This window comes from Ostrinia nubilalis, chromosome 10 (assembly GCF_963855985.1).
Source record: "Ostrinia nubilalis chromosome 10, ilOstNubi1.1, whole genome shotgun sequence".
NCBI classification, from domain to species: Eukaryota; Metazoa; Arthropoda; class Insecta; order Lepidoptera; family Crambidae; genus Ostrinia; species Ostrinia nubilalis.
The window spans coordinates 15,482,211-15,497,054 of NC_087097.1; the positions used below are offsets into that span (position 1 = coordinate 15,482,211).

The following is a 14,844-nucleotide window of genomic DNA, read 5'->3' on the forward strand; positions in this document are numbered from 1 at the left end:
TTCATATCTAACCAACATGTAAAAGAATTTGAGTCATTTAAACTAGTAACAAATAGAAAAACTCAGAAAAAAATTAACAAACATTTATTAAAGACCAAATCCTCTCCTAAAATGCACATTACCACTGCTTTTCAAGAAATTTTAACGCAAGCTCCTCCAGCTCCGGTGATCCAACATTCTCAACAGAATAACCATATAATAGGCAGAAACAATTACCAGGATCAGGATGCAGGTCCTTTTCTGGTACATGTCCAACAAAAAGAAACTCCCAACTCTGGCTCCACTCTTCACCCCATCAAATTTGGGAATTTTCTATTCAGAAATAATTTAAAAAATATTTTGGATGATGGCATTAAACGAATAGGGCGAAATCGATTGGCAGTGACATTCAAAACACCTGGTGCGGCAAACTCATTTTTGTGTAATCCAATTATATTACATGATTATGTTTTATCTATCCCAACATACAATATCACCAAAATGGGCATTGTCAAAGGCATTCCCTGCGAATGGTCGCATGAAGAGATTGTAGGAAATTTAAGAGTTCCTGAAGGCTTTGGTCCAATCATTCGGTCTCGCCGGCTAAGCCGCAAAGTTACATCACTTGAAGGCCCTAAATGGTTGCCCACTCAGACGGTAGTCCTTACATTCGATGGTCAAGCTCTTCCTCCCCGAATTTATTCCTTTTTTTCCTCACTGCCTGTTGACCAGTACATATTCCCAACAATTCAGTGTTTTAACTGTTGTCGTTTTGGACATACCAGGGTTCAATGCAGAAGCAAACCCAGGTGCTTTAAATGCACCGGGGACCACTCAGGCTCTAATTGCGACGAGACAGATGTTTCCTGCATTAATTGTGCAGGGAAACATCAAGCAAATGAACAAACCTGTCCTGAATTTATACGACAAAAAAACATAAAGCATTATATGTCAGTTAACACAGTATCATATCTAGAAGCCTCTAAACAGTTTCCATTCACTAAGTCATACTCAGATGTCACAGCTAGTTCTCCCAAATCACCTTCACCTTCAAAACCTGTAACAGAACAAAATTCATACAAAAAGACAGTTTTTATAAATAGGAAAAGAATTACTCAGCTCCCACCAGGCTATGACAAGAAAGCACACGAGTCTTTAATTGATCATATTCCATCTCCACAAAATGGTTGTGGTTTCTTGTCTGAGCCCTCATCTGCGGGGGACTCTCACTCTGTCTCCTCTCAGGATCTAAATAATCTGCTGTCTTCATTGATTAATATTATAGTTAACTCTGCATTACCGTACTCCGTTGCCATTTCTTTAATTAACAACTTGTCAGTCTCTATTTATAACATTATCAAAAATGGATCAAATCCTCCAGTGGAATGCATTTCGTCTAAAACAATTGAACTCATTACATTAATTAACCAACACCAGCCATTTGCCATAGCTGTCTCTGAAACCTGGCTGAAGCCAGGCTATAACTTTAGAGTTCGTGGCTATTCAGTCTTGAGAGATGACAGAGATGATGGGTGGGGTGGTGCCGCTCTACTGATTAAAAAACATTACTTATTTACATCACTAGCACTTCCTTCCTACAATAATAATCACTTGAATGCAGTAGCTGCAAAAATTGGGGATATTTCAGTACTGTCTGTATACATTTCTTGCAAAGATTCATCTGTTATTCCGATTTTAAGAAATTTAATCCTATCTCTTCCTGCGCCTGTGTTAATTTTAGGTGATTTTAATGCACACCATTCTCTTTGGGGTGCACCAGTCAATGATTCATTTGGTAGTGATCTTGTGGAGCTTATAGACGAGTTAAATCTGTGCGTTTTAAACGATGGTTCAGCAACAAGGAGACCCTGTCCCGGCCAATCTTTAAGTTTTGTCGATATCTCACTTTGTTCACCTACGCTATCTTTGAGTCTGAGTTGGAGATGTTTATCATCCACTTATGGTAGTGACCATGTTCCGATTGTCATTACGTTACCAAAGAACAACCGTTCTGTAGATCCACTTCCTCCCTTGCGTAAATATATTCTAAACAATTGTGATTGGTATTCATTTAGCATATCTGTTGAGCAGAAAGTCAAGTTATTGCCGAAAGTTTGTAAAGATAACCTCAATAACTCATTTGACAGCTTAGTGCATAGAGAAAAGTAATACATAGGAAATAGAGAACCCTCTCTGTCAAATTTTTGAACCTACTAATTGACAGCCTGGTGTTAAATTCCCTGTACTTAACCTACGTACGTAACGCTCACATACATACATAGTCCACGCACACATACATACATAAAGTCCACGCACACATACACACAGTTCACGCACACATAGGCCCTCATAACCTTCAAAGAATTATTGTTTTTTTGATGTACAATGTAGAATTTTTTCAAATCCATTATTTTGAAAGTATTTATCTTTATGGTGTACGTATTGTATTATTTTCAAAACAATGGATTTGGAAAAATTCTACATTGCACATGGAAATGCAAATAAACAAAAACTTTTCAATTTAATAATTTTACTTTATTTATGAACACACATAATATTATACACCAAAAGCGTCTTTTCGCAAAGTTTTCAACAACACTAAAAAAGCATTTGCACTTTGAGAAAACTCAGATCACTTGTGAACATAACAGAAAGTTTCTTCGCGATTCACGAAGGAACGAACAAAACTCCGATGAACCAGAACAGCAGCAGGTACGAAGGAATGAACTTGAATTTGACTCGACTCTTCAATACTTTAATAGGGCCACAGAACTCATAAACGATGGCTAAGAAAACAAGAATGCATTCAACCTAACAAAAACAACACCGGCCATTTTGGAGGAAAAACAAAGTTGCCATATGTTAAATAGTAATTTCTACTACTCTATTATGTAAATTATAACAAAAAATGTCACCGTTCAGTTTTAAATTAAAACAAATTAATTTCATTTTAAAAAAAGTTTTCACATTGTAATTAACAATATTCTGAAATATATTTTAATTAAGAAAAAAATGAAAATATGAAGGAAACAGGAGCAGCGACATCTAAAGCGTTTTAGGGTAGTTAAAAAGTATTGCTTCCTCATTGTTATAGCATTGCTGCAAAATCTGAAAAGCTTTTAAATATTTTAAGATGTGTTTCTGGAGTCTGGTGGGGTGCTCACCCAGCGTCATTAAGACTTTTATACAATGCTATTATAAGAAGTGTACTTGACTATGGCAGTTTCTATCTAGAGCCTTGTAATTTAGTTGGTTTAAGTAAATTGGATGCGATTCAATCTAAAGCGCTAAGGATTATAGCTGGTGCTATGAAATCGAGTCCAATCAATGCCTTGCAAGCTGAATGTGTTGAGCCCCCATTGAAATTACGCCGCCAATATTTATGTGACAAGTATCTTTTCCGTGTACTTCAATTTGCTGACCATCCTATATATAGCAAACTCAACAGACTTAATGATTTAATTGATACTTCCTCTTATTGGTCACGTAAATCTCCTCCTTGTGTGATTATTAGTTTTCGTAAATTTATATCAATCCAAGCCCCAGTCCACAGAACCTCCTTTCTTCCGATATTTTCTGTAAATTTTGAATCCCTTATTCTTACTCCGACAATTCATTTCAACCTAGACATACATAAGGATGACTACAATGCTAACATTAAGTTCAATCAGATCGTAGACGAACACTGGGGCGATTGGCATCATATCTATTGCGATGCATCTAAGCACTCTCCAACGGGTCATGTTGGCGTTGGCGCATACCATAAACAATATCATATTGTCCAGAAAATAAAACTCCGTCCAGAATCATCAGTCTTTACAGGAGAATGTTTTGGACTGTTTAAGGCTTTAGAGTATGCTCTCCTTATGAAATTAAACACAACTGTAATATTTTGTGACTCTAAAAGTGCTTTGCAGGCATTACATAAATTTCCATTTAAGAACAATACTAATTATCCTATTATTACAGAATGCAGGAAATTACTTCACAAATGTAGTCTTAACAGTCATTTAATTAATTTTGCGTGGATTCCTAGTCATACCAATATTCCAGGAAATGATAAAGCTGATAAGCTGGCCAATGAAGCGGTTGAGTGTGGAGATATACATCCGTACACAAATTATTGCCATGACTTAACGGCAGCCCTTCCCAAAGCTTATCTCAAATCTGCCTGGGATGAGAATTGGGAGTTCACTAGCCAATCTAAGGGGAAACATTACAAGCTCATTCAACCATCCATCCTTTGTAAACCATGGTTTGTTAAAATTAATCTTTCCAAAACAGTTACTACCATTTTAACTAGAATGCGACTTGGTCACGTGTGCACTCCAGCACACTTGGCTAAAATTCATGTACTTGATTATGATTCGTGCACTTGTGGTTCTGGCGTCGGAGACTTAAATCACATATTTTTTTACTGTTGCCTATATGATCGTTCCTCTTTTATTAGTTCTCTTTTAGCCATTAAAATTCCTTTTCCTACATCCATCACTTGCCTATTATATACCAATAACATTGATGTTTATAATATCCTAGCCGAATTTATTACCCATAATAATATAAAATTGTAAATAGTAATGTATATTGTACTTATGTAAATATTATTTTATTTTTATTATTTTGTACTTATATCACACCTAAATTGATCCTATGAAAACCATCCTTTGTTCCGTTTCCTTCCGTAATTGATTCGTTTCCCTACCTTTTAACTTTAACCCAATCCCACCCTGTCTAAACGCAATGTCCGCAAAACTTATGGCAAAACTGAACGCAAAAATCAAGAACCCCGTCGTGGCTAAACGCAATCCGCGAGAGCCATAAAGAAGAAAAAAAAAAAAAAAGTATTGGAATTTATCGACTGAAGTCGCTGTTTGGAAGCAAGTTTGATCGTAGTATGGAAGTTTCCGTACCCTGGCTTAGTGTCAGCCATTCAATCATCAGCTGATGCAGTTTTTAAACGTAAAAATGTTGCCAACAATAAATTACCCTCACCGCCTTGGTGGGATCCAGAATGCACGGCGGCTATTAAAAAAAGAAAAGATGCCGAAAAAGCATGTCGCGATTCACTAAGTATGGAAAACTATTTAAAGTTAAAAAATGTTACTGCTGCAACCAAGCGGTTGTTGAGGAAAAAAAAGAAAGCTGGCTGGCAAAAGTTCTGTTCTTCTTTGTCGCCAGACACTCCACTCACTATTGTTTGGAACAATATTAAACGTTTTCGATCTTCTTTATCAAACGCAAATCGTAACTCTTTTAGTTTAGACTGGGTAAATGCTTTTACAAACAAATTAGCTCCTAACTACGTTCCTAACGCTACTCAAATGCCTTACACATATTCACTTTCTAATAATAACTGTTCTAACGACTATTTTAGCTCGCCATTTTCTATGAGAGAACTAAAATTAGTTTTAGAGCATGTATCAGATTCCTGCCCTGGCCAAGACAGCATTCCATACTCGTTTTTATCACATCTTACTGCGCCTTCTCCTTGTTATTTGTTAGATATTATTAATATTGTAATTGAATCCGGCTTAATTCCCTCTGCTTGGAAAATTCATATTATTATTCCTATTCTTAAACCTTTCAAAAATCCTGCAGAACCATCCTCTTATAGGCCAATAGCATTAGCATCCGTATTTTCTAAAATTGCCGAACACTTAATTAAAAATAGATTAGAATGGTTCTTAGAGCGAAATAATTTGTTGGGTAAAACTCAGTTTGGTTTTAGAAAAGGTAAAAGTACAGCGGATAGTTTGAGTATATTTTCTACAGACCTTCTTCTAGCGTTTTCAGAAAATAAATCAGTAACAGCAGCATTTTTAGATATAGAGACCGCTTATGACAATGTTAATTTATTAATCTTAAAACAAAAATTAGAATCGCTACAAATCCCTTTTAATTTTACAAATTTCATTTTCAATCTTTTTACTGAACGAATGGTTACTGTGAGAGTTCCTGGTACTGATAACATCAAGCGATTTTTGTGGAAAGGTGTCCCTCAAGGATCCGTCCTAAGCCCTCTATTGTACGATGTGTATACTAGTGAACTCGAACGCGTTATTGCCCCTTCCAGTTCAATTCTACAATATGCTGATGATGTCTTAGTATACTCAGTTGATAATTGTATTGCTACGGCTTCCTCGACACTAGAAGAATCTCTAAACAACCTATCCCTGTGGTTATCAAAGCATGATTTATCCCTATCCGTCTCAAAAAGTACTATAGTGGTATTCTCTAGGAAAAGGTTGATTCCGGATATAATTATTAAAGTCAATGGCAATCAGCTTCCCATCGCTAATGAAATTTCTTTCTTGGGAAGGAAGTTTGATAGTAAATGTAATGGCCAATCTCATATCAACTACACTGTGGACAAATGTGAGAAAGGTTTAAATGTCATGAGAGCTCTCTCAGGGGTGTGGTGGGGTGCTCATCCTACGACTCTTAAGCTTGTTTACAACGCATTAGTACGAAGTCTTTTAGATTACGGCTCCTTCACGAACAGCTTGGCCTGTAACACTGCCCTTAGGAAATTTGACTTGGTACAATCCCGTAGCCTCAGAATTATACTTGGTGCTATGAGAAGTACACCAGTCAACGCCTTGCAGGTAGAGGGTGCAGATCCTCCATTGAACATGCGTCGACAATACCTTTCAGACAGGTTCATCTTTAAAACTGCCCAATTCACAGACCATCCTCTCTTCGGCAAACTTCAAACTCTAAACCAATTCATCAACGGTAACAATAGTTTCTGGCGTAACAAGCGTGTGCCACATTTAGTTTCTAGCTACCGTAAACTTATTCAACTTGATGGTGATATACTTAAGTTCCCGTGTCATCCGTTATTTCATTATCAATTCATTGATATTCTATTTGAACCAGATGTATCTCTCTCTATAGGCATTGGTAAAGACACTATTAACCCAAATCAAGAAATACAACGCTACATTCAGCAGAATGCCCCAGATTATGAAATATTTTTTACTGATGCATCTAAAACCGTATTACCAGATCAAGATTTTGACTTGAACTCTGATAACTTTGTCGGATCTGCCTTTTTAAGACAGTCTACAGGTTATTTTAAACTTTTTAAGTATCCAAGTTTGGCTTCCAATTATAGCGGCGAAGGTTTGGCCATCTTGGAATGTATTAAGTACATTTTAGAGCAGAAAATAAGTAATTCTCTGATATTATCAGACTCTCTGAGTTTTCTACAATCTCTTCTGGCAAACCCTTTCAATAAAAATTTGTATAACCCTTTATCATTGTTGGTGAAATATAAATTAAGAGAATGCCGTGACCAGATGTTAAGCGTGAAGTTGGCCTGGATTCCTGGTCATTCGGGTATTAAAGGTAATGAATCAGTTGATAAACTGGCAAAGCTTGCTTCAAGACAAGGCTATAATAATAAGAGTGTTTACTGTCAGGATCTGGCTTCGATTCCGCGCTATATTATGCTACAAGACTGGAGTCAGGATTGGGAAAGTTCTTCCCAACACAAAGGTAAATTTTTTCACCAATTTCAACCAAGTGTCTCTCTGAAGCCTTGGTTCTCAAAATTTCGTTTAAGCAAGGATATCACTTCCACTCTATCCCGTTTACGGTTTGGTCATTGCTCTATTCCAGCGCATTTGGCGAAACTTCACATTTTAGATTCCTCAATTTGTGATTGTGGCCTGGAGGAAGGTAGTATAGAACATATTCTATTTAACTGTACTCTATATAATTCTCTGCCCCTACATAGTATATTAATTAAAAACAAAGCCCCCCTTCCTTACAATCTTTCATCTATTTTAAGTATTACTAATAAAAAATATGTACATTCCCTTGTTAAATTCATTAAGCACCACTCTATAAAACTTTAAACTTATATTTTATATATTAAATTTATGTATTTTATACGACCTCAACCGCACCTAATATCCCAAGCCCAAGCCCAAGTCCCATCCCACTTGGTCCCTCTTCTTAACTCGTCCCACACTCACATGAAAATGGCACAAATCAAGTCGGCCTCGACGAGTATTGCCAAGAACAAAAAAAAAGAAGAAAAAAAGAAGAAATAACTTTAAATCATTCGTTCTCGTAATGCATTATTTGTTGTCAAAAAGAAATCTTGTTTGTACCACAGATATAGATAGATGCAGCATGTGAAAAAATTTGTATGAAGCCGAGCGTGCCACTTTTTAAACGTCATTAGTGTCATTTTAGCGAATTTTAGTGATTGCCGCAACGTAAAAATAATCGTATCATCGTACTGCATTCGCAAAGTCATCGAAAGATATCATGTGACTCGATTCGACAATTAATTAATTCCGATAAAACTGATAATTTGTTAAATACAAAACCAAAAACATCTTTATTTACCTTTTTAAATAAATTAATTCTTACGTCGCACAGTAGTTTGATTTTAAAAAAAGGTGGACTTACGATCGAAAGTCATAATTTCACCGAAACAAAAATTGTTTTGGATAGCACTTTGAATGCTGATCAACATTTGTTATTATGCATTTTTCGATAAAACGAGCCTTTCATGCTTAAAAAAAATATGACAAGAAAATTTGTATGGAAGAAAATCTTTTTTATTTTTTTTCTGGCTACTGTTGCAAACTGTAGCGGTCAAACCTTATGTAGTCGTAAGTACCTATGGTGCTTAACATTACTACATAAATACTTTTTGCGGGCACGCGCGGCCAAGCGAGTAATGGACATGCAAAATTTTAAATATTTTTATTTATTCATTATTGATTTTAATGCACTTAAAGTAATTATTAATAGATAAATATACTTAGTCTAACTTACTACAGCCCCCTATTACCTCATTTCACGCTAAAACCTTTCAAACTAGAACCTAAGTTTGTAGGTACTAGGTAGTCTAAGTTGTTTTTATTGTCATTATAATATTCACTACTGGTCTACTGGTTATCGTGTAAGATAGATTAGGTAGATATCAACCCATATATACGTATATACCTACTTCTTGGCACTTATAATACCGACATACATGATTAAAAAAAGTATTCAAGCAAGAACCCTTGACTTCAATGGTTATGAAAGATTTTTAACTTTCTAGAGTAGTCCTGAATAGATCCTTAAATCATTTTGACTGTCATAATCGATTACAGTAGGTAGTAGGTACAGTAAGGGTTTCAACCCATATAGTAAACAATACTCATCATCCATCATCATTTCAACCATAGAACGTCCACTGCTGAACATAGGCCTCACCCATTGATTTCCACAATGGCTGCTTGGTGGTGCCCTGCATCCAGCGCCTTCCTGCTACCTTTATGAAGTCGTCGGTCCACCTTGTGGGTGGACGTCCTACGCTGCGCTTTCCGGTACGTGGCCTCCACTCCAGAACCTTGCTGCTCCATCGGCCATTAGTTCTGCGTACTATGTGCCCTGCCCATTGCCACTTTAGCTTGCTTATCCGTTGGGCTATATCAACGACTTTGGTTCGTTTACGGATCTCCTCCTCGTTTCTGATTCGATCTTGTAAAGAAACACCGAGCATAGCCCTCTCCATAGCACGTTGTGCAATTTTGAGCTTATTTATAAGGCCTATATGGAGAGGCCACGTTTCCGAGCCGTATTGCCACACATTATTGCAGATCCATTATGTACACCTCTACCTATAGTTTTATATGCCAGCTAACGTACACAAAAACTGCTGATACATGGTGCAGATAATGTGATAACATTTTGGTGTACTGCAAACCTGCCTATTGAATTCTTTCTGAAAAAGTAAGTATGTGAGTGACTTTGATTATTTTGAACACTGATCAAGATAAGTGAATAGGCTAAAATATCTTTTTTTGATTGTTTTTCGAACGAAGATAATAATTGAAGACATGAATGGAAGAAGGTGATAAATGTCGGATTTCAGATTTTTCTCAGTTCGATGATTGGGTAAAGGTATGCTTTGTGTTTAAGGCTACTTATAAAGGTGTTATGTACGTTATCTTTTTAGACGAAAGGAAAGAAACTTTAACACCTCTTTAAAGGAGCCAAAAGAAAAATAATATTTTTGCGAAAGTATAAGACTATTCAACAAAAGAACTGGAAATTACAGTTCTATCAAAATTGAAAGTATCCCGCTGCCTACTGTAATCGATTATGACAGTCAAAATGATTTAAGGATCTATTCAGGACTACTCTAGAAAGTTAAAAATCTTTCATAACCATTGAAGTCAAGGGTTCTTGCTTGAAGACTTTTTTTAATCATGTATGTCGGTATTATAAGTGCCAAGAAGTAGGTATATACCTAGGTAAAGGGTTGATATCTACCTAATCTATCTTACACGATAACCAGTAGACCAGTAGTGAATATTATAATGACAATAAAAACAACTTAGACTACCTAGTACCTACAAACTTATTTATTTATTTATTTATTTATTTATTGCAATAAAATACATAGTACACTAAGAAACTTAAAACTAGGTGACTTAGGTAACTATGCACACCCGGTTGGGTACAGCAATCTACTTACATAAGTAGGTATATCTTAACTTACATGCTTATTTTAGTTTTTAATAGACTTATATAAAATGTTACTATATTTATATAACAAAGTATAACAATATATACATCTACTACTTACTTATAACAAAATTTATTACTTATCTTCCATAAAATCTTTGACACTATAGAAACATTTACTTATTAGGAATGCTTTAAACTTTTGTTTAAACATATGATTCTTATCTATATCTATATTTTTAATATTATCAGGAACTTTATTGAAAATTTGTATGCAACGATATGCTGGGCTATTTCTAAACATTTCAGAGTTAGGGGTTGGAAGGAGAAGTTTAGTCCTGCGGCGGGGGTTTGGATCTTGCTGGAATAAGTACATGTGCTTTCTAACAAATATTGCTGATTCTAAAATATAAATAGATGGTAGAGTTAACATTTTTTCCTTAACAAAATGTGGTTTGCAACTGACTCTTTGTTTTATATTTATAATTATTCTTAAACATTTCTTTTGCAGGTTCTAGTTTGAAAGGTTTTAGCGTGAAATGAGGTAATAGGGGGCTGTAGTAAGTTAGACTAAGTATATTTATCTATTAATAATTACTTTAAGTGCATTAAAATCAATAATGAATAAATAAAAATATTTAAAATTTTGCATGTCCATTACTCGCTTGGCCGCGCGTGCCCGCAAAAAGTATTTATGTAGTAATGTTAGGCACCATAGGTACTTACGACTACATAAGGTTTGACCGCTACAGTTTGCAACAGTAGCCAGAAAAAAAATAAAAAAGATTTTCCTCCATACAAATTTTCTTGTCATATTTTTTTTAAGCATGAAAGGCTCGTTTTATCGAAAAATGCATAATGACAAATGTTGATCAGCATTCAAAATGCTATCCAAAACAATTTTTGTTTCGGTAAAATTATGACTTTCGATCGTAAGTCCACCTTTTTTTAAAATCAAACTACTGTGCGTCGTCAAATCTCGTTATTTTTTTTACCCTACCAGCGTTTCAAGACAAAAATTGGTCAAGTGCATGAATATGTTACGGTTAATGTGATAAATTGAAAATTATTAATAATAACCGGTTATTATGAATAATTACCGACAGTCGCGGTAAAAGTGATAAATTAATCACATTTAACAGTGATTATTTAATAATTCAACCTTAGTACTAACAAATTTCATAAAAGAGAACAACATCTTGTGTACATGCTCGTGTACAGCCAAACTTTTGAACGTTTTGATATCATATATTAATATAATTTGGCATAATGAGTTTGGAATGTTTCTTGCATAATATTACTTTTCCATGATGCCTATAACATAATGTTTTGATTTAAAGTGAAAAATAGGTTAAGGTGCGGCGGGGGTGGCCCTTGGGCCAACCCTAAGGCCCAGTTTTTTGATTCGTAGTTAAAATAACCAATAGTCAAATTTGACAGATGTCAAGTGACAAGTGGTTAAATTTCAGAAAAAAATGTTTTTCGAACAATGGTTAGCTTGACTTTTAGTACATTTTTTAACTATTAGTTAACATTTTGTTAATATTTAACCATTAGTAGCAAAATTTAACAATTTGTTATTTTAACTATGAATCAAAAAACTGGGCCTAAGCCGCCTATTTAGTTTTATACACACATAAATGACCTCATATTAATCACATTAACCAAATCATGCGGTAATTATTCATAATAACCGGCGATTATTCATAATTTTCACATTTATCACTTTGACCGTAACAAATACATGGATCAGTGTGTGTCTTATTGTTATAAAAGTAAGTACGGTTCCTTGTGATCGGTATGAGTGCACCACATACACGGACCATGGTTTTAACTCTTAAGAGTACATCGCAGGATATGTATTAAAAACAATGCTACTTTATACTTCTTCTACTGCTACTTTATTCTAATTAATTATTTGTTACTTGTGCTGTTAATTACAATTCTCAATTCGTAAATAATTTCTTCTTTCTACCGTGTTCGTACTACTGTCCTCGTAAAATCATCGTAACCGATTGTTGTAATCGGATTACATGAACATCACTCGACCATGTATGTCCATTTGGACATATCGGAATGGCACGCTTTGACGATCAACTTGCTGTATCTACTCTAATCCATATCTGTGGTTTGTACCCTCATTCATTCGCTCAATCTTGGGCGAAATGTCAAAGTAGTTGTAAACGAAAATAGAACAAAAATCAAGAAAATCTGCAATTTTGCACGTACATTCATAAATTCCCGCTAGATTAGTGAAAAACTCATAAGTGAGTCCATGTGTAGTTATGGCGACGACGGCGTATGAACACGACGCCGATGGTGAGTGTACAAAGGCACGGTCTTTTTGGTTTCTCACTGAAATGCTAACATATTGCTGTTCCCTCGCTCACAGTAAAGAATTTCGACTGAAGAACTTTTCATTCGTTGCTTGCACGCGGAGTAAATGATCGTTCCGATCCAGTTAACTCATGAATTGCTAATTATCAACGAAGCTACCATTATCAATACGTACTTTAATGATTAATTTATAGTTTTTGTGGTCGTGCTGGTTATTAACTTGTGGTTAATTAAACCTTTTAAAGGTTGATTATGTGTTTCAGGATGTAAGTTTATCCCAGCCACCCAAAGACCAGACGGAACATGGCGCAAGCCGCGCCGCGTTAAGGAGGGCTACGTACCGCAGGATGAAGTGCCCCTGTACGAGAGCAAAGGCAAGCAGTTCAAGGCGCGGCAGAGCACGGGTCTGCCTGTGGGACTAACTCCAGAAATTGTGGCTGCTGCCCAGAAACCCAAAAAGAGCCAGAGTGGCACTATTCAGCCAATACCAGGCATGATTATCAATGTTGAGAAAAAGAAGAAGAAAAAGAAGTCAGGTATGTAACATACTTACTTTTCATTTAGGAATAGTGTCAAAAACTTTTGGTGTCTATTATTTTTACTCTTCTTGTTATTTCAGGAGCTGACGAGGCAGCTGAGAGACTTGCCAAGTGTGAAATCATAGAGCCAACTTTCAACACACCTTCCCCATCTAGTAATACCCCTTCCACGCAGACAGACCCTGCCAAGCGTCTTAAGAACTTGAGAAAGAAGCTCAGGGACATAGAATACCTTGAAGAGAAGATCAAATCTGGTCTCCTCAAGAACCCTGACAAAGATCAGGCTGAAAAAATGTCAAAAAAGGGTGACATTATAAAAGAAATAGAAATTTTAGAAACTCAAACTAGTTAATAACAAGCCAAATTAAAATTGAATTTATTAAAATGAAATCATGTCTATTGGTTTTTATTATGTTGTCTTGTAAGTGTGGGTGAGAAGTGATGAAATGTTCTTTTAAATATAAATTATTTACTAACAAACCTCTGTTTTTTATTGGGATTTCAGGGATTTAGATAGATCTATCTTCGGAAGTGCAAAACAAAACCTCAAATTATTCTAAAGGTGGTTTAATTAACCTCATACATAATTGCTAATAATATTAAAAAATAATCACAATTTCTTATGACATCTTCTATGCTTAAAAATAATAATATTCGAATATTAGTGGCATATTTCCATTTAGCTATTGTCAAAATTGTAATACAATAATTATGAGGGTAGATACATTAGCCCCTTGTGCACTTCACATCTGAAAAAAATTGAAATACTTAGTCCAAATAATGATTTATGTAGGCAGTAAGAAAAAAATATTCCACTGATCAAGCATCAAGGTCAGTTTGGTACTCACCTACACTACAGCGATTATTTAAATGAACTCGTTCCTGGCTTTTTGTCGTGCGTAGTTGCCTAAACACGCAAGAATACCTATAACTGCAATACCCAGGCCCAACACCGTGGCCAAAAAGTCGCCGAAGTCATATCCGTGGGTGGCTTCAACGTTGCTAATGCTAATTAGCGCAAATACTAAAACAAGTAACTTTAAATACATTTTTGTTGATAAGTTAGGAAGCAAAAATCAGACGACTCGCAAAGTTTGTTTGATGATAAGATGAGGTGTCAAAAAACTGACAGACAATGAGTTATGAGAGCTGTCAAAAAAAACCGTAAAAAATCGTCCACTAAAGCTTAGTTTTCACTCTCAAAACTTTTTCAAAAATGGTAAAAAAAGTATCGTATCGGGATATCAAAATATATTCTCTCCTCTATACTACTATTCCGATAGCATTAGTTTTGGACTGATGCATGCACATCACATGTACGCACACGGCGTTTCTAAATTGGGTTCAACTTTTGTGTGTATTGTATCGCAGTGTGTATCTCATCATTCGCATCTGTATCGCTACAAATGCTCGTCGACAGTGCGCTATACGTTCGAGTATAGGAAAAAAAGCGCATCGCGCGCCGTGGTGGTGCGTATAGGCGCTAAAGATTTTATTCTAAAATTCGACT

At 35.6% G+C, this 14,844-nt stretch overlaps 1 protein-coding gene and 2 long non-coding RNA genes across 4 annotated transcripts; 1 reads left to right on the plus strand and 2 right to left on the minus strand.

Moving 5' to 3' along the window:
- Positions 1-69: 69 nt before the first annotated feature.
- On the minus strand, positions 70-2,134 carry LOC135075326 (uncharacterized). 2 transcript variants are annotated; one of them, XR_010258009.1, is made up of 2 exons: positions 1,557-2,134; positions 70-1,036 (listed from the first exon to the last, which is right to left on the minus strand). It is a non-coding gene; the product is annotated as an uncharacterized LOC135075326 (long non-coding RNA). The 2 variants fall into 2 exon arrangements; XR_010258010.1 differs by having other exon boundaries at positions 1,549-2,134.
- Positions 2,135-12,597: 10,463 nt separating this feature from the next.
- On the plus strand, positions 12,598-13,814 carry LOC135075341 (partner of Y14 and mago). The gene is made up of 3 exons (XM_063969775.1): positions 12,598-12,777; positions 13,059-13,331; positions 13,415-13,814. The coding sequence occupies exons 1-3, from the start codon at positions 12,744-12,746 to the stop codon at positions 13,684-13,686; spliced, it is 579 nt and encodes a 192-aa protein (XP_063825845.1). The 5' UTR covers positions 12,598-12,743; the 3' UTR covers positions 13,687-13,814.
- Positions 13,815-13,885: 71 nt separating this feature from the next.
- Positions 13,886-14,459, minus strand: LOC135075623 (uncharacterized). The gene is made up of 2 exons (XR_010258073.1): positions 14,183-14,459; positions 13,886-14,083 (listed from the first exon to the last, which is right to left on the minus strand). It is a non-coding gene; the product is annotated as an uncharacterized LOC135075623 (long non-coding RNA).
- Positions 14,460-14,844: the final 385 nt, after the last annotated feature.